At 44.8% G+C, this 26069-nt stretch overlaps 1 protein-coding gene across 9 annotated transcripts in view; it reads left to right on the plus strand.

Annotated features, from left to right (window-relative positions):
- LOC135909416 (long-chain-fatty-acid--CoA ligase 5) overlaps window positions 1-26069 on the plus strand; it is a 181439-nt gene that overhangs the window by 151946 nt on the left and 3424 nt on the right. For all 9 annotated transcript variants that reach the window (XM_065441357.2, XM_065441359.2, XM_065441360.2 and 6 more), the window contains 3 exons: window positions 16184-16327; window positions 24506-24607; window positions 25047-25118. In XM_065441357.2, the coding sequence (XP_065297429.1) occupies window positions 16184-16327; window positions 24506-24607; window positions 25047-25118 (318 nt within the window). The remainder of the gene's footprint in view (window positions 1-16183; window positions 16328-24505; window positions 24608-25046; window positions 25119-26069) is intronic.

A 26069-nucleotide genomic window follows, 5' to 3' on the forward strand; every position in this document is an offset into this window, starting at 1 on the left:
TTACGTGCATTGAAACAGTTTCTTCCATATCAGTAATGAATAATATCGTTAATATCGGCAAGTGTGCGGCAATAACGTAGCCATGTCCAATTTGAGGGGACGGAAACGGAGATGGGCGCGCTTAGCTACCAGTGACATATAAACACATGGTGGGCATGCTGTGGAAACTGCGGCATTTGTCTTCACTACTATCTGAATACGGTACGTTTCCGCTAAGGGTGGGCAAATATCTTAGCTGTGTTACAAATATCGGCGTACGAATAAGGTGCACCTCTAACGTATCAGTGTAAACATGGCTACTATCATTGCCGCTCGCAATTTGTTGCGTGCCCACGAGTACAGATGAGAATTGAAAGGTGCCTTTTTTGTTGTTGTTGACCACAACCATTATAAAGCCTACAAATAATAAAGCCAAGGCAAGTTTGCTTGTGGCTTTTTTTTTTTTTCATGGAAGTGCGGAAAGTGATTTAAGGAATGAAATGGGGCATATACTTAAGAATGTTTGGCACGTGAAGACCGCTTGGTATGTCTTGAAGAGTCGTAAGCGTAGCATTCGACAACATTCGACAGATGGTAAGTGCAATCATCATTGGCTAGACTTGGCACATGACATATCGCTGCGGCAAGTTTGGGGTGCGATCATTACAAGGGGAAGAAAAAAAAAGCAACTTTTTGCGACAAAATTTAGGGGTGTGATTATTCCACGAGTGCGATCATTATGCAAGTAAATACGGTATGTATGTATATATAGCGCTACTGACTACGCTCTACTCTGGACTACCGTCAGTTGCACTTGTCTCCTTGAAGAGACAGGATGTGTGTCGAGTGAGCTCCTGAACAACACTTTGCAGTGTGGTGAACATGGTTTAAATCAGCGATCCGGTACCTCAGAGAGGAGTGATGTAATGCCAGACACACTTCTCTCACATTTACCGCAGAATCGCCACTGAATTTTTAGTGTTATCGATTAGTTCTCCTCATGGAACTGGAGTCATCCAAAACTTTTTCTTGTACCAGGAGTCTCATGTCCAGATCACATGCAAGTTTCTAGACATGTTAAGGAGTCAAGGATATTTAAATGCTGTTAAATCTTGTGAGTTCAGGGAATTAATCAATGCAGTCTAGGGATTTTTTTTTTCCTCCAAGCAAATCTGTGTTGCTACGAAGGATATAGACGCTGAAGGGTAGAGAGGCTTTGAAGGGTAGAGACACTGTGTGTCACTGTTTCCTCAAAATGACCTTATGACCAGCACGTTTGTTAGAGTTGCTTTAAAGGTTTTACGAGGAGCAAGCCTTAATCAAGAATTTCATTTGCTATTGTCGCTTAGTGCCTGTGTAATTCTTCCACTGAGTATGAGGTTGTGATATAGAATACCAGCTATGGTAGTCACATTGCAGTACACATGGAATGAATGAAAAAACTAGTGTATTTAAGTTTGAGTGCGCATTACAGGACCTCAGATGGTCAGAATTAATACAAAACGGTCTACTATGGTGTCCATTATAACTCTTAGTGTAGGCCTGGAAAAAGACCCCAGCGATTATTTCATCACAAATTTTATAAACTGCAGTGAAGAGTGATCCTACAGATTCTGTCCTTCAGCCCTTGCACAAACTCAACGGTTAGACCTACTGATGCACCTGCAAGGCCTCTGTTATACTGAAGGCATGGGAATCATCAAGAATTTTTTTTTTTCACTCTTGGAAATAATCCCTAGACGGTTCACGCAGTGCACACATTCTCCTAGCCCACATGAGCTTCAGCTTGCTTATTGTCTCACCCATCGCAACAGCTAAGGCATTGGGGATAGTCTGCTTGAAGGACTTAGCGTGAACAGTACTGTATTTACTCTATCCTAACGCGGCCACGATTGTAACATGCACCTGTTTTCTGTGACAAAAAAATTTTAAAAATTAAAACCTCGATTGTAATGTGCACTCGTTTTCCATGACCAAAAAAAAAAAGAACTGTACAATACCGCGCACTTCGTGCTTTCATATAGAAATACTATTTTCTCTCATTTGGAAAAAACTGATTTATTCTCAATACACTAAAGTTGCGATGAATAAAAACACAAATAAAAGCAGCGTACCTTGCCGCCAAGATTTTCACTGCGCCGGTATCAGTCGTGTGGGGCAATAGATATCACTCGTCGTAGCTATCAGGCAACTCCTTATTGCTATTAACAGACCAAAGCATTTCATCCTCGATGCCATCCATCGCATTTGAAATCCCGCACTTTTTAAAGGCCTTGTTGACCATGGCAGATGGGATCGTGCACCATGCATCTTTCACCCATCCAGCAAAGTCCTGCAGCAAGGCACGCTTCATTTTATTGGTGGACGTGAATTTGTGGCAGCCACTGGCAAGCCATTCAGTGTAGGGCACCCGAATTCTATCTTCCACTGGCTTGTTCAAACAAACATTGAGCAGCTGGAGTTGCGATATCATGCCGCCGGGTATCAGGACAAGGTCGATGTTGCATGCAGCCATCTTGTCCTTGATGCGCTGGTCAAGGTGGCACCTGAACGTGTCAAGCACAAGCATCCCACACAGACCCAAACTTCTGCCGGGTCTCTTCCACTAAACGTTATCAATCCAGTCAGCGACCAAGTCCGTGGTCATCCAACCTTTTTCATTTGCCCTCACAATCACGCCACGCAGAAACACTATTTCTTTCGGGAGCGTCTTCTGTCTGAAGATAAGATACGGGGGCAGCTTTTGCCCATCCGCAGTGCAATAAAGCATTGCGGTGACTCTAGTTTTTTCGTGGCCGGAAGACGAAAACGCCCACTTGCTTATCAGCGGCGTCTGATAAGCATTTCCAATCTGTCCCCCCGCAGGGGCGTCTGCGTAAGCAGGCGTTTGGTGTGTTGCGCCACCACGTACCCGAGCACACGAGGGTTGGACCCTCCCGCGTGTAGCCATGCGCGGCTTAGCCATGTCCGGGGAAAAGGGGATCCTGGGGGTTGAGCCAATGCCGGGTGTTTGGACCTTTACGGCCCCTCGGCGGCGGCAACACACCCCTTTGGCCTCGGCTTCACGTAGACGGCACCCCCGGACTGACCCACCCGGGGGAAATCGGCAGTCGCCTTTTCCTGTCCTCCTCTCCAATCTTCGTCTTTCTCTCTCGCCTTTTTCATCTTTCCTGTCTTCTTCTCTCTTCCATTTACTTCCTGTCTCCACGGCGGCAAGGGTTAACCTTGTGTATGTGCCCTCCCTTGGGTATAATATATTAGGTTATAGTGGCAGTGTACGGCTGGCGCCTGTAGCCTTACCCGTTAAGTCCTGCAGCGTCCCCAAGTTGGGCTCCATGGTGGGTGGCCGCCATTGCTGCTGAAAACATTTCAAATTACTATGGGAACACCCGCATTTCCCCGCCTACTTGATCGTCACCCTCAGAAGAGGGGACGCACCGAAGACTTAAGCACTTGTTTCAACCGTACGAAAGAGACCTATCCAAAATACCACGTAGTACACAGTGAGAGCCCTGAAAAACAAGCTAGATTTATTTCTCCATTCACAGTAGCAAAATCTTTGACCGAAGCCTTAGGGGCAGGTTATAAGGTAACGAAAATGGCTAGCGGGGACCTTCTCCTTGAGATCCCTCAGAAACAACAGTACGAAAAGCTTGGCAGTCTTGTGACATTTGGTAACATACCAATATCTATTACACAACACCGAACAATGAACAGCTCACGGGGAGTCGTGTCAGAGGCAGACCTCCTAGACTTGACAGAAGCTGAACTCTTGGAAGGATGGAAAGAACAAAATGTCACTGAAGTAAAACGTATTATAATTAGACGAGACAACAAGGAAATCCCCACAAAGCATCTTATCCTAACATTTGCATCCAGCACACTGCCAGAAACTATCGAAACAGGATACATCAGATTAAATGTTCGACCATATATCCCCAACCCTAGAAGGTGTTTCAAATGTCAGAGGTTCGGCCATGGCTCGCAGAGCTGCCGTGGTCAAATAACTTGTGCAAAATGTGGAGTGCAGGGCCACCCCTCCGACAACTGCAGTGGCACACCTCACTGTGTGAACTGCAGTGGTGACCATCCCGCTTACTCACGCTCCTGTCCAAACTGGAAGAAAGAAAAAGATATAATCACCCTTAAAGTCAAGGAAAATATTTCGTTTAAGGAAGCCCGTAAAAGGTGCTCTCCTTTCCACAACACACCTTATGCTGATGCGGCGCGTCGGGGGGCGGCGTCGCAGCGGCCAATGCCAAGTGCCATGCCCGCGTGCAGCGAGCAGGCACCTTTGGCTTCTGCCCCTAGGGTGGAAGTAGGTAAGCCTACTCCATCCAACCAGCAAACCGGCCAGGCTACCCTTGGGTTGCCGGCCCCACAAGAGTTATCGGCGGCAACCTGCGCTACACGCAGCGATGCCGCAGTACCGATAGTGGCCCCGAAGGTAGGCGCAGCCGAGGCTGCCTCGACCTCCCCGGCTCCTCCCAGCGCTGGCAACAGCCGGCGCAGCCAAATTCCACAGGGAGCCCCATCGACCTCCGGGCAGGTGGGCGCAGGGGTTTTGCCTTCCGAGGTGAGACTCTCCCGAAAAACTTCTCGCTCGCAAGAGCGCGTGTCCGGCGCCTCACAAGAGGCAATGGACACAACACCTACCCCCACGGCGCGCCAAGCGCCTAAGGAGCGGCGAGGTTCCCTCGAACGCTTCAAAAAAGGCAAAACCCTGGTTACAGGGCCTCGAAAGAGCTCTGTAATCTAATGCATCACTTCCGTTTCCGTACACACAGCACTAATTTACACTAAATATGGATACACAAATCATACAATGGAACGTCAGAGGTCTCCTTAGAAACCTTGACGATGTACAAGAACTCATCCACAAACACAATCCAAAAGTGCTGTGTTTACAGGAAACACACTTAAAACCAAAACACACAAATTTTCTTCGACAGCACGTCACTTATCGCAAAGATCGCGATGATGCTATCGCATCATCGGGCGGTGTCGCCATTGTAATTCAAAAAAGCATAGCCTGTCAACGTTTGCAGCTACGAACGGCCCTTGAGGCAGTGGCGGTTCGAGTTATTCTGCTAAACAAGCTTATCACTATTTGCTCACTTTATATACCCCCACATTATAAACTAAGCAAACATGAATTTCAGTCCCTTATTGATGAATTGCCAGAACCCTATGCTGTTCTTGGCGATTTCAATGCACATAACTACCTGTGGGGCGACCCTCGTATAGATGCACGAGGACGTCTTGTCGAACAGTTCCTTTTTCTTCTGGTGCTTGTCTGTTGAATAAAAAAGAACACACATATTACTCTCTTACAAACAGAACCTATTCTTCCATAGATCTTAGCATAGTCTCGCCGTCTCTACTGCCTGAGCTCGAATGGGAAGTTAACGACAACCCTTACGGAAGCGACCACTTCCCTATACTGCTAAGATCTCCAAAAGAAAACGAATATCCACCGCACGCTCCTAGGTGGAAGATTGAGACAGCTGATTGGGAGAAATTTCAATCTCTTACTGGTATATCATGGGCTGAGCTGTCTTCGTTAGGAATTGATGCTGCAGTCGAGTTCTTTACAGCCTTCATAATAGATGCCGCATCAAAATGCATATCCGAAGCGAGTGGTCTGGCATGCAAACGACGTGTACCGTGGTGGAACAGCGAATGTAGGATCGCCCGTACGAATCAGAACAAGGCGTGGGGGTTGCTACGCGCTTCTCCCACTGCAGAGAATCTTATGAACTTTAAGAAAACTAAATCCCAAGGCAGGCGAACCCGCCGACAGGCCAGAAGAGAAAGCTGGCACAAGTTCTTATCGAGTATCAACTCGTTTAGGGATGAGGCCAAAGCCTGGAACAGAGTTAATAGGATTAGAGGGCGGGAAACACATTCACTCCCCCTGTTAAACACACAGGGCGATACACTGCAAGACCAGGCAGACTCACTTGGGGAATATTTTGAGAGCGTTTCAAGTCAAACAAATTATACACAATCCTTCCTCAAATACAAACTAACAGAAGAACGTAAGCCATTAACAAGAAAAGGTCGAGAAAATGAGCCTTACAACCGTCCTTTTTGTATTGCCGAATTGAGAGCTGCCTTGAGCGCATGCAACAGCTCCGCACCAGGATCTGATAGAATCATGTATGAAATGCTCAAACACTTACACAATGACACGCAGGTTACACTACTCACACTTTTCAACACCATTTGGGATGCAGGGTACCTTCCAGCTGCATGGAAGGAAGCCATTGTGATCCCTGTTTTGAAACAAGGCAAGGACCTTTCCTCAGTGGCAAGTTACCGCCCGATAGCCCTCACAAGTTGCATTTGTAAGGTGTTCGAAAAAATGATAAATCGGCGACTCATCTTTTTCCTTGAACAGAGCAAAATTCTTGATCCTTATCAGTGCGGCTTCCGCGAAGGACGCTCCACAACTGACCACCTTGTACGTGTAGAAGCAAATATCCGGGACGCATTTGTACACAAACAATTCTTCTTATCCATATTCCTCGATATGGAGAAGGCGTACGATACGACGTGGCGTTACGGAATCTTAAGAGACTTGTCAGAAATGGGCATCCACGGTAATATGCATAATATAATAGAAAGCTATCTGTCAAATCGTACCTTCCGAGTAAAAGTCGGCAATGTACTTTCACGCCCTTTTACGCAAGAAACGGGTGTACCCCAAGGAGGCGTGCTCAGCTGCACGCTCTTTATAGTGAAGATGAACACGCTTCGTGCTTCATTACCACCCGCCATCTTTTACTCTGTCTACGTGGACGACATTCAAATAGCTTTCAAATCTTGTAACCTCGCAGTCTGCGAGAGACAGGTACAGCATGGCCTGAATAAAGTCTCAGTGTGGGCAGACAAGAATGGATTTAACATCAATCCTAACAAAAGCTCTTGCGTTCTTTTTACAAGAAAGAGAGGCCTGGTTCCGGATCCTTCCTTAGAACTGTGTGGACAACGAATACCTATCAGCAAAGAGCACAAATTCCTAGGTGTCATACTTGACTACAGACTCACTTTCGTCCCCCACATTAAATATCTAAAAGAAAAATGTCTGAAAACAATGAACATAATCAAACTTCTATCTCAGACTACATGGGGTAGTGACCGGAAGTGCTTAATGAATCTCTATAAAAGCCTCATTCGATCGCGACTAGACTATGGCGCCGTTATTTATCACTCTGCCGCCCCGAGCGCGCTAAAGATGCTAGATCCTGTTCACCATCTAGGTATCCGGTTAGCCACTGGTGCTTTCAGAACGAGCCCGATTCAAAGCTTATACGCGGAATCAAATGAATGGTCCCTCCATCTACAGAGAACTTATATCAACCTTACATATTTCCTTAAAATACAATCCAATCAACAACGTCCATGTTTTAACACTGTTAACGACATGACCTGCACTACCCTTTTCCATAATCGCCCCTCTGTAAGAAAGCCTTTCTCGCTACGAGTGAGGGAGCTTAGTGAAGAAATGCACGTTCCACTCCTTGAGCTTCGCCTAATGCATCCAGCCAAGCTGCTACCTCCTTGGGAGTGGCAGCTCATACAATGTGATATATCTTTCGTGGAAGTGACAAAGCATGCTGCAGAGATTGAAATCAAGATGCATTTCCGGGAACTCCAGCACAAATACTCCTGCACGGAGTTCTACACCGACGCATCAAAGTCACACGACGGGGTGTCCTATGCAGCCGTCGGTCCATCCTTCTCGGAATCCGACGTACTGCACCCGGAAACTAGTATCTTTACAGCTGAGGCCTACGCACTGCTCTCGGCCGTAAAGTATATAAACAAATCACAACTCCCGAAATCAGTTATATATACGGACTCCCTCAGTGTTGTGAAGGCCTTGATGTCTTTCTGTAATCACAAAAATCCAGTATTTGTTGAACTCTACTCCGCACTGTGCAAAGCATATATATCTATCTAACCAACATGTGATCATATGCTGGGTGCCTGGACATAGGGGCATCGAGGGAAACGTTCTAGCAGACCAGATGGCCACATCAATCTCATCGCATGCAGCTAACTCTACTGCTTCGGTCCCTGTCACAGACCTGAAGCCTTTCTTAAGAAGGAAACTACGAAACCACTGGCAACGCATGTGGGACGAAGAAATAAATAATAAACTGCATGTAATAAAGCCACAATTAGGTTTCTGGCCTCCTGTAACAAAATCCCGCAGGACAGATGTCCTATTCTGCCGTCTAAGAATAGGACACACTTTTGGCACACACAACTTCTTACTCACGGGAAACGAGCCACCAACCTGTGGTAGATGCGGGGAGAGGCTGACCGTCCTCCACGTCCTACTGGAGTGTCGGGAAGCCGAACCCGAAAGAAAAAAACACTTTCTCTTAGCATACAGGCACCACATCCCCCTTCATCCTGTTATGTTACTTGGTCCAGAACCACTCTTTGACACCAACGCCGTCTTAGGTTTTTTGGAAGATGTTGTGTTTCATGTTATTAGCCCCACACGTTCGTAGCACTTCCTCTCTTCAGAGGATGCTGCTGCGATAATTATTTTGAATAAGCACATGCCTCTAAGCCCTTGTGGTTCAAGGGCTCTGGCGAGGCTGTAGTGCTGTAAGAAATTCAACGTCTCGCATGTTTTAAACAATGCATCATTCTTTTACGATGGATTTTAATCTTCACAGTCTTAGTCATTATTCATCGCCATAATTTTATAGTACATAGATTTTACGCATTTACAGCGACTATTTTTAGGCCACTTTACAGCCAAGTCACATCTTCCATAATACGTCATTAACACTACCACCAGTCATGGCGCTCTTTGGCCAAACCTGGCCCTTGCGCCACAAAACAACACACATCATCATTTCCAATCTGTCCGAAGTGGTAGCCGTTTCTATGGCACAACTTCAAAAAGTACTGCTGAAAACTGCAATTTCTCCATATTTTTTGGGCTATTTTTGGCATATCCCTGTCTGTCTTCGAAGAGAAAAGCCTTTTCTTTTAATAAAATTTGATAGCCAGCACGTGTTTGCTTTGAAGTCGCTCCGCATTAGCCCTTTCTGTAGGGCTAACTGCATCACCCGTACTTTGAGCAGATTGGTCGTCACAGGCCACTGTGCCGCTTGCTCCTCTTGCATGTATTCCACAAGCCGCTCTTCTATTTCAGCGAAGTGGCCCTGCTTCGGTCCACTGAAACCCTTCCTTGTTGCTTTGCTGGCGAAAATATTCTCCTTCTGTTTGCGCCAGTCCCGCACGCAAGTTTTGGAAACTCTGAACGCCCGTGATGCAGCCCGATTTCCGTCCGTCTCTGCGCACATGATAACTTTCCTTTTAAATGCGGCATCATGGTGGACTCGGCTTGTCTTTGCAGTTGGCGTTTCCATGCTGATTGAATAAACGCAGAAAACGGGAAGACAGGCGGTAGACTATAGGTTACACCGGCGCCTGGTTACACGTACGAGATGGAGGTATGCACATGGAGGAAGCTACGGCAGCTAGGCTAGAAGCACGTACGAGGCGGCCATTTTTCAAATGCTGATGGTGATATGGTAACGTAGATTTAGGGTTGTACTCGATTCTAACACACATGCAATTTTTGGACCCGTTTTATCGGAAAAAAAGTGCGCGATAGATTCGAGTAAATACGGTATTTCTTACGAAAATGTGTATGCAAAGTGGCCTTAGGTCTTGGTTTTCAATCAAATTATGGATCCCTACAATGAAATGAAGGGGAAAAAAAGTGGAGATGAATGCAGTGGGATTTTGGTTGGTGCGTGGATGCACATTTAGTGAATCTCATAGAAGAAAATTATATTGCAGTACTCACTAAATGTTTGCAAATATGTCTGCCTTTAGACTGCTTCAAAAGAATCGCCCATGTACCATGCATTGGGTGCATGTTAAACAACCCCAGGTGTTCAAGATGAATCTGGAGTCCCCCACTACAGCGTGTCTCAATCATGTTGTGGTTTTGGCATGTGAAAATCCAGAATTTAACTGCTTCAAATAGTTGATTCGCTGGTTCAAAGTGAGCTTTTAATTGCTCCAAAACATGCTTCAATGTCAAAGATACCCTTGGTTCCTCTTCTTATTCTCGCTCAAATATGAAAATTTCCTCTAAAGCACTGACAACTAGTATATACAGCTGTTTGCAGCACACAGCTGGTGCCATTCACACCGAGCCTTCTGTAGACTTTTATATTGTGCGCATGTTTATTATGGACAACTTCTACGTCCCTATTTATATAATTTATCTATTCTACAGTTTCACTAGAACTTGCCAAATTTAATTCTGCTTGGCTGCATGCAGCAAAGCTACCTGAAAGGTCAGTCCATTTATTCAGGTGTTGGATTATAAAAGAGAGAACAAAAAAGAAGTTTTTTTTAGTTATGGCGTTTAACATAACAAATCTACACAGTTGGTTATGAGGGATGCTGTAGTGGAGGTCTCAGGAGTAATTTTTACCATCTGGGGTTCTATTATGTACATTCAAAGCATGGTACACAATCGTTTTTGCATTTCATCCCCATCAAAATAAGGTTGCTGTGGTCGGGAATAGAAACTGTGGCATCATGCACAGCAACACAATGCCATAGCCACTACAGGGGGTTCAGAAAGAGAACAGTTGATCCCTCCAGATGAGAAGTCAAGATTAATGCATTTATGACACTTTTTGAGTTGATACACTGAATATTCATTTAGGAAAGTAGAAATGAATAGCATTGCTCACAAAGATTTCTCTTGCCAAAGGCATTTATTATTTTAGTCTAAGGTAAGGCTGCCACTAGCCATCATAGAAGCATAGCAGGGATTTAAAAAGCAGCAGCTAAGAGCATGCAGTCTTTCTATGAGATTGCAGGCTATCTGCTGCATATACAGGAATTATGTTGGTTTAAGGGTTGTGTAGTGTAATATTGACAGTATTGTGTAGGGACTGGGAAAACTTATTTACTTTGTTTAAAAAGCCTCACAGGGCCCCTTTAAGCTGGTTATGACCCAGATAACCTGATACACCCATTAGATGTGCATAATATAGTACACTTTGGACCTTCAGCATGTCCATTAGCTATCCAGATTTATCCAGGAAACATTGTATGCATGTACTATAGATCATTGCAGATGCATCCAGGACATTTAAGTGGTACATCCAATAGATATTTACTACATCTAATAGATATCCATATTAACTACACTTACATCCAGAGGACATCCATTGTACTATGTATGGCTGTATCCGCAACATCTAATATATATCCACATTGGCATTCACTGGATGTGCCTTGTACTATTTTTGGCTATTTCTTATATTCGTCATGCATGCATGCATGCACTGGACCTCTTCAATTTGTTGTCCGAGACTGTCTTGGATTGCTTGAGACGCTATTGGAGCTTGTGATAGTTGGCATACGCAGCTTTTCGGACAGTCCTGGAGTGTTTGGGAAAACAAATCGAAGAAGTGCCACTATTACTAAGCCAAGAAAAACTCAAGTTGTCACCACCAGCGTCTTTATTGTGAAACCTCTTATTGGTATCAGCCGTTTGACAAGTACATAATGATGTGCGCAATATATGCAGTGAAATACAATGGCAGACTGCAGACATTACACATAATGAAAAACTGCCTATGAATAAGTGAACACTAAAAATACAACATAATGCCATCTCTTGGTTTCTGAACGTCACAGCACAATGAGCACTTCATGCATGAACCAACACAAAAATATGACATATGCATAACAGCTAAGTATAGACATGCTAAAGGATAGAATAAGACAGTAAAAGCAATGCTTGCAAATGAACACTTCTCCCATAAAAAAAACGAGACAAGTTCTTCTTAGGTGATCAACAGCTCAGTGTTAGCTGCACTCTCTCCGGTAAAGCAAAACAAAGGGCACATTATGAGACCTAATTCTCATGGAAGAAAAAGCAGAATTCGCATATGGAAACATCAAAGCACTAATTGACTAGCCTTGTATTCAGCAAAAAGAAATACTAGAAATAATGTAGTGAAACAAAGGAGCGCAAAAGCTGAAGGCCGAAAACAGCAATATTCTATAGGGAAAACAACCTGAAACCACCAGTACATTAGTACAATGATAAATTGTGTAAGAGAAGCAGGCAACTCCCTGCAACAAAAGGGTGCCAAATTAGCTTCTCCATAAAGAAGAAAAATTCGGAACATAGCGGCTGCATAAAAAAAAATAGTTTTAACATATTGTTCTCACTCTGACATGAAGACTTGCAAATGGCACAAAGCTGTTGTACAGTATTTACTCAAATGTAACACGACCACGATTGTAATGCGAGGGTCAACTTTCCAATCAAGTGAAATGAAAAAAATAAAACCGCAAATGTAACACGAGACGAAAGGAAGAAGAAATGGGACCTTTATTCAAGAGAATCTCAATTAGCAAACAAGTTCTCTTGAGCGATCCTTTCCAGGGATAGGTTGAAAGAGAGCCTCCGTTGGTCTTGCCATCCGTGAACCATTGACGTCAAGCCACCAAGTCACGGTGGAGTTCCTCACCCTCTCGGCCGTCAAAATTGCTCGCCTCTCGAAGTGGGCATCATACCAAATGCGCTATGTTGCCGTAACATCATGAATAAACAGTCAAAGTGTGAAAGGCCACAGTGTGCTGCAGCACTGTAACCATAACACCAGTCACAAGCACAGTGAAAATGGCGACTCGTCGAACAAAAAAAAAAAAAAAAAACTTGACTTCAATCGACTAGTTTACAGATTGGATCGGGACGTACAGGTTGCCAACATAACTATAAAAACCGCGAGATTTAGAATATTTGCTTTAAAACTAACAATTTTGCCGTTATTGGAATGTAACACGAGGGTCAGGTTCAAGGAACGAAAATCGTGAAAAAAAAAAACTTGCATTGCAATCGAGTAAATACGTTAATGAGGAAGTATATTAATTTTTGCCTTATTTTCCTTGAAGTAAGCAAGCATGCAGTCCAAGTAAATCCATGGTATGTTTAATAAACTATTCGAGTAAAATAACTATACCATATTTTCATGCGAGTGAGACGACAGCCAATTCGTGTGTAGATTCATGGATCATAAGGAATGTCACTGTAGTTGCAGTTAGTGGTTACCTGGTACCACAGCACACTTAGCATGCACTACTAGGCCACACCATGCTGCTGAAAGTGCTGAGCCACTTGTAGCAGTATCAAATCAGCCCTTTCCTTTTAAACCATCTCATTGCTTTCCATACACTCAGCCTGAAACCAGGTAATAGGATTCTACATTTGTTGCATTTTTGAAAACATACAGCACTCCTTATAATGCAATCAGGTGCCATGAAAGGCCAAAGTGTTGATTCAGGTAATGCTGGAAATTAGCTGCTACATCTATATCTCTATAGCGATATCTGGTTGTTGGTCATACACTGGGCTCAACTCGACTCATACACTGGGCTCAAGCAGTGGTTAATTGCATTGGACCCTGCAACAGTACTACCAAGGAAACATTTTGCAGTAAGTGCTCATCGTAAAGTTGCCATTTCAAAGGGAAATTTTTTTTTGTGCACTGAAGATAGTGAGGTTTAGCCTTGTGGTCATTACCGTAATTACAAGTTAGACCGCTACTTGTTACAAAAGAGGAAAAAAATTTGTCAGCACTCCTAAAGGCACATGGTACGATGCTATGTGGGGCTTGAGAGTGAATCATACTTGGAAGATCGCTCTCTTGCTGGCTGGCTTGAGCACCCTAAACATGAAAAAGAGGACAGAATTGTTACAACTATGCAAACACATCTTATAACTTACCCCACATTCACATATGCATCCTTATTTGAAGCCCATGCTTGACTTTGTCACTATAACAACAGGCGTGAACGTGCCCAAGACACTCGTTGCCTTTTCTTGGATGCATTAGCATCAGGCTTTATCTTGACCGAATCAAGCATGGGCTTCAAGTTAAGGAACATTTCTGAATTCGGGGGTAACACATACAAAGTACCTTAAGACGCCTAAAGTAACCGGTTTTTAGCTTCTCTAAATTCAATCATTAGGTTAAAATCCCAAAGTATAAATCCACAGCTATAGCATCTCCTTTATCATGGAAGTAGATCTAAGGCATCTGCTTAAATAGTAGCACTGACAATGAAATTTGCCCTTACGAGGAGTAGAGCACAGCGGAACTTTATATAATGTGCAAAAAGATTGACTGTTCAAGAACACGTAAAAGTACATGGCTTGCGCCTACAAATGACACAAGCATGTAATACTCCACTCTATGCACAGGAGCTGTGTAAATGTACAGAGGAGCAACAAAACTTGCAAAAGATCAGTTAACTCTGCAGGCAGCCCTTATCACAAAAGACCTGCACTGGCAGACAGAACAAAAGCAATGCATGAATGGTGACTACCTCACAACATAAAGCACCACTATCGAAAACGTGTGCCAGGACCAGTGAAACCATTGTGCTGTTGTACACAAAACCTGGGGACCACAAGAAGCACAGTACAAAAGAGACCAAGGTACGTGTATGAGAAACTGAACTGAAACATGGGACAAAGGGAGACAGACAAGGACGTCGCTTGTTTATCATCATTTGTTTCGGGTTGCAGTTCAGCTGTTTAAACTCGTCTTAGCCACGCACCAATTAGCTCAGTTTAATACTATTCCGACAAGAAACACCACCAACATGCCTTGAAAGGTACTGTCGAAACTGTTGTGTGTTCACATTGTGCATTGGCTTTTCCAACCCATGCTAAGCACTCATTATCGGGGTAGAAGAGAAGAGAGTACAAAAACAAACCGCCGAAATACCTCGAAAAGCATGTGCCTGCTGACGACCGGACACCACTGCAGACATGGCAAAAATAAGAAATGAAGTGTCACAGCATCAGCACTGCAACATAAAAGTGGTTTGTTGTGAGAAAAAAAAAAAAAGGTTGGCGTTATCTTGCTATCTTCTGCAGCCCTTGAAAAAGCACGGCATAGAGGAGCATGGCTCAGTGCCAGCACCGCAACACAAGCTCGCATATGCCCGCATACGCTTGCTTGCTGCGCCATTGCAATGGCTGCGCTTATGGAGATGTACGACAGGCATGCGACTGTGAGACTAATTGATAATTGGACAATAATGCTAAGTAAAATCTATTTTAATCATTAACTTTTCTAACGTTAAACATCATTTTCCATTTAGTGCAACATTTATGACGTGTTTCCAGCTTCTTGCATTCGATGCTCATGGCCTCTGAAACTGAGTGACAAGGATTGGAGGCCACCCAATAACTTGCACACGCAAGGTTTGTCGCCGTTTCAAAACGTTTGGGGGTGCTTAACAAAAGTAGAGTCCCTTCATATAATTTCCATGCGCTTTTTTTCTATGTATCAGTTAATTCCTGAATATACGGTACCTTGTTCTGTGATTATTTTTCCAAAGTTGGAAATAAAGAAGTCTACAAAATTCAGAATCTGCAACACGAAAGTTGTGGGCGCACGTACATTCTTCTTTCACTTCGCCCACTGCTTGTGCATTTTGTCCTGAAAAAAAAAAAAATGTACATTTCATGCGCAAACATCCATTTTATGAAGTACCAATGACTGATCGATGTCCAGCAAAAGAATGGGACATCCTGTGGACATCCATTACATGTGAACTGATGATACAGCGTTATATAGTTGCACCAACAACAGGCTCCAACTGCGTAGTATCGTCCATGTCAAAATCATAGAAGGGCGTATACAGTGTGAAAGTTTTGGGTACAAACTTTATGGACATTCCATGGACATCAAAAACTTTGTGCAATGTATGTCTGTACGTCTGTTTTTAGAAGCGTTCTATGGAGATCCAAAGTTTTGTCCACTGTAAATCTGATGAATGAACTAAATGGATGTTCAGTGGACATCCAAAACTTAGATGCCATTGTATATCCCTTAGATGTATGTGCATGTAAAGGATATCCATAGGAAATCCCATTTTTTGCTGGATGTTTGGATGAGTCTGGTACATGTATTAGATTTGTGGCTATCTGGGGAATGGACCCTGGAAGTACGTACATATTTTATTGTAAAATTTAGCCTAACAGAGCTCGTCTTAAAGGGTAGCTGCTGCAGTTAATTATACTGTGTTGAAAGCATAGATCCAAGCTTTTTGCTATTATGAGGAGCTTTTGAGTGGAGTCTGTGTACTTATGGTAGATCGTACTGTGTATTTTCAGAACGGATGCCTGAAGGTCACAGACCGCAAGAAGCACATCTTCAAGCTGTCCCAAGGCGAATATATTGCTCCTGAGAAGCTGGAAAACATATTTATTCGTTCATTGTTTGTGGCTCAGATCTTCGTGCATGGAGAAAGCCTCAAGGTACATGATTGCACAATAGCTCATTACATTTTCTTTAGGAATTTGATAAGGTATAAAAATGGCGCTCTCACAGCTTTCACAATCTGCATAGATTGTGAAATATATTTGTTTGCTTTGAGATTGTGCTGCTGCACAAAGAGACAGGGCAGTGATGAACAGCTGTTTATGTGTCACAGAGAGAGAGAGAAACAACTTCATTGAAATACAGACTGTGCTTGGTTACTGCGGGTGGTGGAGCCCCTCTTCCAGGGCCCCACTGGTTATTGTGGCTCGCTGGGCCTGGTTGAGGGTCGTGAATTGGCTTCCCAAGTTCTGTTTGAAGAGTCGCGCCTCCCATGACCAATTGTAGAGCGTCTCATTAAGTAGTGGCAAGACGGCGTCTGCCGTACATTGCGTGCATTGGTGAGTGGTAGGTTTTGTGTTGGGGTAGAGTCGCACCACAGACATCTGTCGCTGTCTTTGCCAGAAAACAATTTTGTGGAGTCTATGTAAGTGTGAGTAGGTGTTTGTCTATATTTGGCGCCACTCTCTCGCCTGTTGAGCTTGGGGTGAGGTGGAGCTTTGGTTCCTCTTCCCAGTCGTGCTTCGAGTACGTCTCTCGTTGTTACGTCGGCATGGCCACCATGAATGCCCCGCTGGGACAGCGGCCGGAGAGGGGCACAGAGACGCAGACAAAGACGAAGACCGAGGCAGTGAGAGTGTTTATTGTAGTCCGCACGCCTTAAATAGGCTGGGCGTCGGTACGTAAGCGCCCCCTGAGGGGGGTCAGATACGGTTTCGATTTCGATACCCCGATACTACAGTTGTGCCGCCGGGTGTTGGAGAGGCATCCATTGAAGCGGTATGTATCGCAGCTCGGCCTTTAATGCCTCAAGCTAGCCGGTCCATCCGATTGTTGCCTTCCACTCCAGTGTGTGCTGGACACCATGTTACCCTGTGGTCAATCGGAGGCTTAGTCCCAGTATGCGGAAGACCTCGGTCAGTAGAACTACCTGAAGGAAGAGTCGGCAGGTGTCTTGTGAGCCTGTAAGTATATAAGCCGACTGGCCCCTAGCCTCAGTGTCTCTGATGGCCAGGGCCATGGCGGTGGCTTTCGCCATGGCAATTGATGGTGTGCATATGGATGCTGCTGTGATCAGTCTCCCCCATTTTGCCGCGACCGCCGTGTAAGTGGGAGTTCGTGTCTTATCTCGAGGGGTATAGGCCCGCGTCAATAAAGTGCATGTCGGCATTCCCCTGGCTTTTGCACAGTATGGCTGCTCGGGCTTGTCGTCGTTTGTTGTGGTAGTGAAGGTTAATGTGACATCAGATGCGGTCTGCATGGATTGTTGCTCATAGATCAGGTGGCATAAAGGCACGTTCACACTGGGGAATCCGGCGTCTACCATGAATAGAATTCTCCTGTCACCAAAATTCGCGTCGTGCACACTGCTTGTCCACCGCGCCACCGGAACGCGATACAGAGCCATCTGCCGTGTAGGACGCTCACCTCCAAGTAAGCACAGGATATTCCGGATGTTCCTGCGACACGAAACTAGAGGGTAATGGAAGGGGGGAGTGGGTCCAGGGGACGGTTTGGCAAGCGCCGTAGGTGTTGCGAAAACCGCTGAAATTGCGGCAGCGCTGCTGTCGCCTTCTCCTGAAGCTCCGCCTGTTTCGGTAGCGCCCATTGGCTGAGGTGAGCTCACGGGGTGAGTGGCTGTCGTCTGCTCGATGCACCATCGTTTTCATGTCGTTAGCATTGTTTCCGTCGCTCTTTCTCCATTTTATTGACTGCAAGTCGGCGGGGAAGAAAATCACTGTTTCCGCCACCGAGTATCGTAACTAAATGCAGCAGAGCGAAACTCCTGTCAAAGCTCCATGCAGCTGTGGTAGGGTCTCCGATGCAACAAGTGCCCGACCAGCGTGCAGAGCTGCACATTCAGGTGAAGGCGACAGTGGCGCCACAAATTTTTCAATTAAAAAATCCTCAGCGGAGAGTCCGCCGTGGACTCACTCCCCCTTTCTAGTACACCCTACTGAAACTGCGCAGTTATCTCCGCTCGCGTAGAGTTCGCATGTTTTTATTTTGGCCACTTCATCACTGCTTAGAACGACAATAAACCCTGAGCAAGAAGAGGCAGCATAGCTAGGCCGGCTGGCAAGCACCTTTCTGGTGACGAGTGATGCACAGAAACATTCGCCGCAGAGAATGCCACCGGTGTTGGTGGGTTCGTCCTGCTTTGCAAGAGTGCGCGAAGCTTGATCACGCCACCCTGTCAGGTCGCTTAGTCCTTGTGCTTCACGTGGCACTTGTCGAAAAGACAGTGCGGTTACGCACCAATTCGATGAGCATTTTCGATGTTGTGACGCGTTCGAAGACTGCGATATGACGAGCGCATCGGGCTTGGCCGCCATCTTTCGAATTGCTGAGTCGCGCTCCGATTGGTCCGTGGTAGGGGAATCTGGCGGCAGCTGCCTCCAAAATCGGTCTGGGTGCGATCGGCGCGGAAGGGGCTATTCTGGCCGGCCTCTCTGCCGCCAAACTGGGTTCTGCGCCGCTCCAGGCGCCGAATACCTCAGTGTGAGCGCGCCATAAGTGTGGTCTCGTCTCCACAGAACTGTGGCATTATGGGGTAGCATAGTCGTGTTAGCATGGGGCGCTGCTGAGGTGTTGTGTTGTCTTTACCGCTGGGTCACGATTGTGATTGTGCGAGTTCTTCATATGTATTCAGTGTGCCCATCTCTCTGTGGTGATCTATGCTCATGTGTTCAGGCAGGCTGAGTGCCACCTTGCAGGCAATCCGGATTAGTCAACTTGCTTGGTCGATTTCAGTTTGTCGGGCGGCTTGGAAAGGGAGAGCGTAGGTGATTCTGCTTATGAAGAAGGCCTGCACTAGTTTCATTGTGTCCATCTCCATCATTCTCTCTCGGCTACATGCAATTTGGTTAATAAGGCCAGTAACGCTGTGCAACATGCTCTTGAGTTTGGACAGAGTGATGCCGGCACTGCCCGTTTCCTGTATATACATTCCATGCACTCGCAGGTGCTGGACTCTTCGGATATGTTCTCATTTGAGAAGTATTTGTAGTGGCAGAGCTCTGTTGGCTCTGCTCCTTGGTGGTCGAATATGTATGTATTCTGATTTGCTCGGAGTGCATTTCATGTTGGCTTGACTGATGCGACCGTGTCTAGGGCTCATTAAAGTGTGTTCTGTCTGTCCCTGTATGAGCCTTTGGTAGCTCAAAGTGTAATCTCATTTGCGTAGATTGCTGCGCCAAGCCCTCCTGCAACTCTTGGGTGAGTTTGCTTATTCCAATGTTGAACTGGAGTGGGGACAATATTGCACTCTGAGACGTGTCGCAGCCCGGAAGTTCGTATGGGAGTGGCCTTGAAGCTCCGAGCGCAGTTGTCATGGTGCAGTCACGCAAAAGTTTTGAATGTAATGGAAGATTCTTTCTCTGCACCCTATGGCTTCGTTGGCTTCCCCATGGTACTCTTTGGGTGCTGTTGTGGGTGTTTGTGCCTCACCGGTGTAGATGGTCTTGGGTTGGTCCAGCAGCTCAGCCTCTTGGTACTCTTCTATGAATTGCCGCATGACATTAGCTGTCTTGGTGCACATTCTGGTCGGATCCAGCATGCATAACAGTATTGACCTTTTCTTCTTGGTGCTCAGTTGCAGAAGGGAGTTGCAGAAGCTGTGCCAGTTGTTGTTATTGAGTGTTCAAGCATAGGTGTTTGGTTCTTCCTTCTCTCTGTCGATTAATTGCCTTAGCGTATGGTTGTGGTGCTGTCTTTTCCACGGCTTGGTGAGACTTCTGTGAGCTTCCCAGCGATGTGCTAGATGGTTGTCTATAGCCAGTGTGTCCAGTGGGGTGTGTTAGTGGTCGCAGTATAGAGTTCCCTTGGGAAGTTGCTCCATACTTTTGCCATAGGAGGTGTCGAGGGGGCCATCTGCTAGCGTTCTTAATCTTTCTTTCTGTCCGTTAGCCTGACCATCCCTAAATGTAGGCGGACCTTTGCCTTGTTCACTGTCATGCATAGTATGTAGTGGTCGCTGCCTAAGTTTTTCTTGCAGTTTCTCCAGGTAAGACCGTTGTCATTGTTTATAAAGGTGAGATACGACATAGTGTCCCGAGCATCGCTGCTGCCCATCCTTGCAGGAACTCCCGGGTGTGTGAGCAACAGTAACTCGTTGGCCTGGGTGGTGCGGAGCAGATTGATTCCCTTGGTCATATGTTGCTTGTACCCCCACTCGGTGTGCCATGCATTAAAGTTGCCAAGGAGAATCAGTCAGTCTCGCTGTGAAAGCATGGTGGATACGTGGTTCAAGTTTGCTGAAAAATCGGCCCTGCGTTCACTAGGCAGACTGTACATGTGTACCAATGTACATTTAGGGCATCCTCTCTTGAACTTCCGAATGGTGACTATTTGATTGTGTGTTTTGACCCCTGGCGTTACGGTCGCGATTATGGCTGTCCTTCCTTGCTAGATTTGCTACAGCTGGGTGATTTGGGTCATCGTAAAGGCAGTGATAACCCCCGATGGGTTTCGGTGTTTTCCCAAACTCTTGTTGGCAAATGAGGTCGGGTGGGTCTAGCACTGCCTTGATGTTTTGTGCAAGTGTAGCGTGTTTATGATGTAGCGAGCAACAGTTCCACTGCTAAACAGCAAGATTTTCTTGTTGTCTGGGTGTTCTGTTAGTCATGTTGGGGAGTACCTGAAATTCCTTCCTCAGTGTCTGTGTTTACAATGTATTTGACATTCAGCTTATTGTCACTGATGCTAGATTGTCAGTTGTGGGTCACCTTAACTCCTTGAAGAGACTCATCCAGTACTGTTTGAACTCTTGGAACTTCTTGTACATGGGTTGTATCTGTGTCTGTATATGTTGTTGTAGTTCCTCCTTCATCTGAGCGAACATGTCCCTTATTTCCTTTGTAAGTGTTGTTTGTAGCTCTACGAAGAGTGTCGCAGGTGATATTGGTGAATGTGGTGAAGTCTGTAGAGGGGCCCTCATGTGTTAGTGTTGTAGGTGTTGTTGCTACTGTGTGGATGGTGGGGTTTCTGTGGTCCCATCTGTGCTATCAGCAATTCCACCTGACGTTTGAATGTTTCAAATTCGTGTTTAGTGCTATTTAAGTCAGCTTTCAGTTTAATTTCTACAAGAATGTGCTTATATTCTTCACTCCGTGGGAAGTGTTGGCTAATGGAGGATGCGACCTCCGCCCAGCTTACCTGTGCCGGTGCTTGTTTTCTCTGTCTTTCTTGTCCAATTTTTTTAGCGCTCTTTTCCCGTAAAGACCTTCTTTCCTTTCAATCGTCTCATGGTATGGTCTCCGAAGTGTCTTTGGCTGCCGCAATGTTGCATTAGCATTTCAATGCTTATTGTTTTTGCTGACACAGTGTCAAAATTATCTGCCAGTCTACTCCAGTGTTGGAGTTAGAGGGTCGAATGTTTGCACTCACCTCTTTGTGGTGGTTGTGCCCGATATTGGGTGCATGTTAAACAACCCCAGGCAATCAAAATTAATCTGGAGTTCCTCACCATGGCATGCCTCATAATCTGACATAAATTTACGGAACTCTCAAAACTGATCAACAAGGAGAAAATAAGGGATATTAGAAATTATAACGTCAGGAAGACTGAGGAAGCCATAAAAAATGGACACAGTATGAAATCAGTGAGAAGAATACTTGGCATACGAAAAACCAAGATGTACGCACTTAAAGATAAGCAGGGTAATATCATCAGCAATCACGAAGGTACAGTAAAAGCAGCGGAAGAATTCTATACTGACCTGTACAGTACTCAGAGGAGCCAGAATAGCTCCATTCGAAGCAGTAATGAACAGGTTGCAGAATCTCCTTCAATAATTAGCGATGAGCTTAGAAGGACCTTGCAAGACATGAAACAGGGAAAAATGGCAGGAGAAGATGGAATAACAGTAGATTTAATCGAAGATGGAGGAGACATAATGCTTGAAAAACTGGCTGCTCTCTAACGAAGTGTCCATCAACTTCAAGGGTCCCAAAGGACTGGAAGAATGCAAAGATTATACTAATCCACAAAAAGAAAGACATTAAAGAATTGAAAAATTATAGGCCCGATTGCTTATTCCCAGTATTATATAAAATATTCACCAAGATAATTTCCTATAGAATAAGGGCAACACTGGACTTTAGTCAACCAAGGGAACACGCAGGTTTCAGGAAGGGATGCTCTACTATGGATCACGTCCACGTCATCAATCAGGTAATCGAGAAATCCATAGAGTACAATCAGCCTCTCTATAAGGCTTTCATAGATTACGACAAGGCATTTGATTCAGTAGAGATACCAGCAGCCATAGAGGCATTACGTAATCAAGGAATACAGACCGCATACATAAGTATATCTTTGATAATATCTGCAGAAATTCCACAGCTACCTTAATTCTACACAAGAAAATTAGGAAGATACCTATACAGAAAGGAGTCGGACAAGGAGACACAATCTCTCCAATGCTATTCACCGCATGCTTGGAAGAAATATTCAAGCTAATAAACAGGAAAGGCTTAGGATTTAGGATCGATGGCAAATACCTCAGCAACCTTCAGTTTGCAGATGACATTGTTCTATTCAGCAACACTGCAGATGAGTTGCAACAAATTATTGAGGACCTTAACAGAGAGAGTGTAAGAGTGAGGTTGAAGATTAACACGCAGAAGACAAAGATAATGATGAATAACCTGGCAAGGGAACAAGATTCAGGATCACCAGTCAGCCTCTAGAGTCTGTGAAAGAGTATGTTTACCTAGGTCAATTATACACAGGGAACCCTGATCATAAGAAGGAAATTCACAGAAGAATAAAAATGGGTTGGAGTGCATAAGGCAGTCATCGTCAGCTCCTGACTGGAAGCTTACCATTATCATTGAAAGGAAGGTGTACAATCCGTGCATTTTACCGGTGCTGACATGTGGGCAGAAACTTGGATACTGGCAAAGAAGGTTGAGAACAAGTTTAGGACCGTGCAAAGAGCGATGCAACGAAGAATGCTAGGCATCACGTTAATAGATGGAAAGAGAGCAGTTTGAATCGGAGAGCAAACGTGTATAGCCGTGATAACTGGTGCACCATTAGGGTTACAGAATAGGTGCCAAGAGAAGGGAAGTGCAGTCGAGGATGACAGAAGACTAGGTGGGGCGATGAAATCAGGAAATTTGTGGGTGCTAGTTGGAATCGGTTGGCGCAGGACAGGGATAATTGGAGATCGCAGGTAGAGGCGTCCGTCCTGCAGTGGACAAAAAATAGGCTGATGATGATGATGACATAGATGTCTCTGTTTTCTTTGTACCAATGTACTCTTTATGACCAGAAATAATGTGAACAGGTTGTTTTAATTTTCCTTGGGTCTGTAATGGTATTCAGTCATTGTGGGGTTAAACTCTAGTAGGTTGGGCCCAGCGAGCATTGGAAGTTTTGTCAAACTGCAAGCAAAAGGTCTGTCGTCTCGCCCAACCCCCTTGGCTAGATACATGTAAACATGGTTGGGTCAAGCTGAACACAAACCGCTCATGTAACATTCATGTAAATAAAGCTTATGTGAGTGCACAGCCTACATACATCCAACTTGATCCCAGGTTGCTTTGTAACTGTGCCAGTACTGAAAATTTCCATGTTATATATGTTTTCTTATGTTTCACAAACACTGAGTGTGCAAACGAGAAAATGCTCATTGTATCTGGAGCATTCCTGCGTGACTGTGAGAATGCTAACATCTGATAGCATTTTTCAGTACTCAAAGTTAAGAGAAAGCCTAATTCTCCATGCAACCGAACATTAAATGAGCTGCTATGCCTAACCTGGGCATTTATGAATGCCCTAATTTAACCTGTGCATGGAAAACCCTGGGCATTCATAAGGCCCATAAATGATACGTTTCATGTATGGCATATAGCGTTTAAACCAGGATATGGGGTACATTAGAAACAAACCAAACTAAAAGCCAAGATGGGACAAATCTTGATGTTGTGATAGAAAAGGGAATTCCATTAGACGGAGCTGCAAATGTAACTGAAAACAGCCATGTAATATTTTAAGAAACTTTGAACAAAGCTCCACATGTTCTGGCTTAAATTTAATACGTGCTGCATGTGTTCGGAATATGTTTCTAAAGTATTGATTCTGACATCAAAATTTCGATCTTTTGCAGTCCTGCCTTGTTGCAGTAGTGATGCCTGATCAAGAGTATCTGATGCAATGGGCAGCAGAAAACTCCATATCGGGCACCTTTCAGGAACTCTGCAGGAATAATGTAAGTGGTGGATGTGTCCCAATACTTTCTTGCACACTGTGCTAAGTATGAAGATGTAAGTGCTGCAGTGATCAAGATGTGTGCTTTTGTCTTAATTAAATGCACTGGTATTCATGACTGAAATTTTTGTATATATATATATATATATATATATATATATATATATATATATATATATATATATATATTAGTCTGGTGTGAATGTTGAAATTAGCTGATGTGAGCTTTGTTAATCTGAGAATATGATCAGTGCAGTATGGCAGTTCGGAAGTAGTACTTAGAAAAATTTTTATTGAGTGGTTGATCACTGATATTTTCCTAGTGCAAATAAATTTGTACCACAATATTGTGATTTTTAAAATGTTGCTACCTAGCACTGGCACTAGTAATGAGCAATATCGTTAATTTTTACTTTCATTCTCCCCACATATGTCAACAGATTGTCAAGAAGTCCATTCTGGATGACCTCTGTCGCCTTGGAAAATTGTCTGGGCTGAAGTCTTTTGAGCTGGTAGGTTCAGTTGTTGCTCAGAGGATAGAAGGGTGTTTTGTATAGCTAGAGTTAAGCATGTTTGGTTAAAACTGAACCACAAGAAATGCTGAATTTATTTTCCAAAATTTGTTTTAGGCAAAAAAATACTGCCATTGTAGGCGAACTTGGTGAAGAGGAAAAAAGTGAGAGAAGTTGGTGTCTCGAGTTTTGCCTATTGCAGTGCTTCGAAGCACAGCCTTGCTTCTTGCCAGGTGGCACCATCGTTTGGTGTGGCGTATGCTTCGGTGCAGTGGTGTTGAGTTACTGTATGTGTCCCAGTGAGGGCAGTGCGAGTTGGGTGTGGCTCCAGTGTGGGTCTCTATGTACGCGCTCCTGTACCTCAAGTAAAACCAATCAAGTAGCACTACTGTACATCGCTGTCACACAGAGAATTGTACATGGTAAATTTAGAATTTGAAATGTATCTTACTGAATCACAAAAGTTACAGTGACATTTCACTTTGTGAATGCGGGTGATGCTCAAGCAAAAGGGTGCTATAGCACACCGAAGCTATTGGCTCTTGGTGCGCCTAGATGCCTACACTGTCCGCATTGCAAATTGTATTCAAGGCACAAGGCTCGCGCGGCCGTGCCGTATGCAGCAGCCACTGGAGTACAACACCTCTCCCAAGGAAAAACGGTGTGCTTCCCCTCGCTTTCTTTCCTTGCACTTGCGCATGCGAGATTGAGCTGCCATCGTCGGCTCATCGTCGCATGCTTTCACTTGCACACACAGCATACAGTGTGCCAGGATGATGTTATCACATGACTAACCCGGTACGTCTGTATCGCAAACAAAATCTCTAGCAACTGCCAGTGGAGGTCAACCCAGCGCGCCTCCGCCTGCCTTCCTCCTCCACGACGCTTTGCCTCGTTTTTCCTTTGCCCCTTTGCTCAACGTCACCTAGCCTTTCCTTTAGGTAGTGTTGC

Source organism: Dermacentor albipictus, chromosome 1 (genome assembly GCF_038994185.2).
Source record: "Dermacentor albipictus isolate Rhodes 1998 colony chromosome 1, USDA_Dalb.pri_finalv2, whole genome shotgun sequence".
NCBI classification, from domain to species: Eukaryota; Metazoa; Arthropoda; class Arachnida; order Ixodida; family Ixodidae; genus Dermacentor; species Dermacentor albipictus.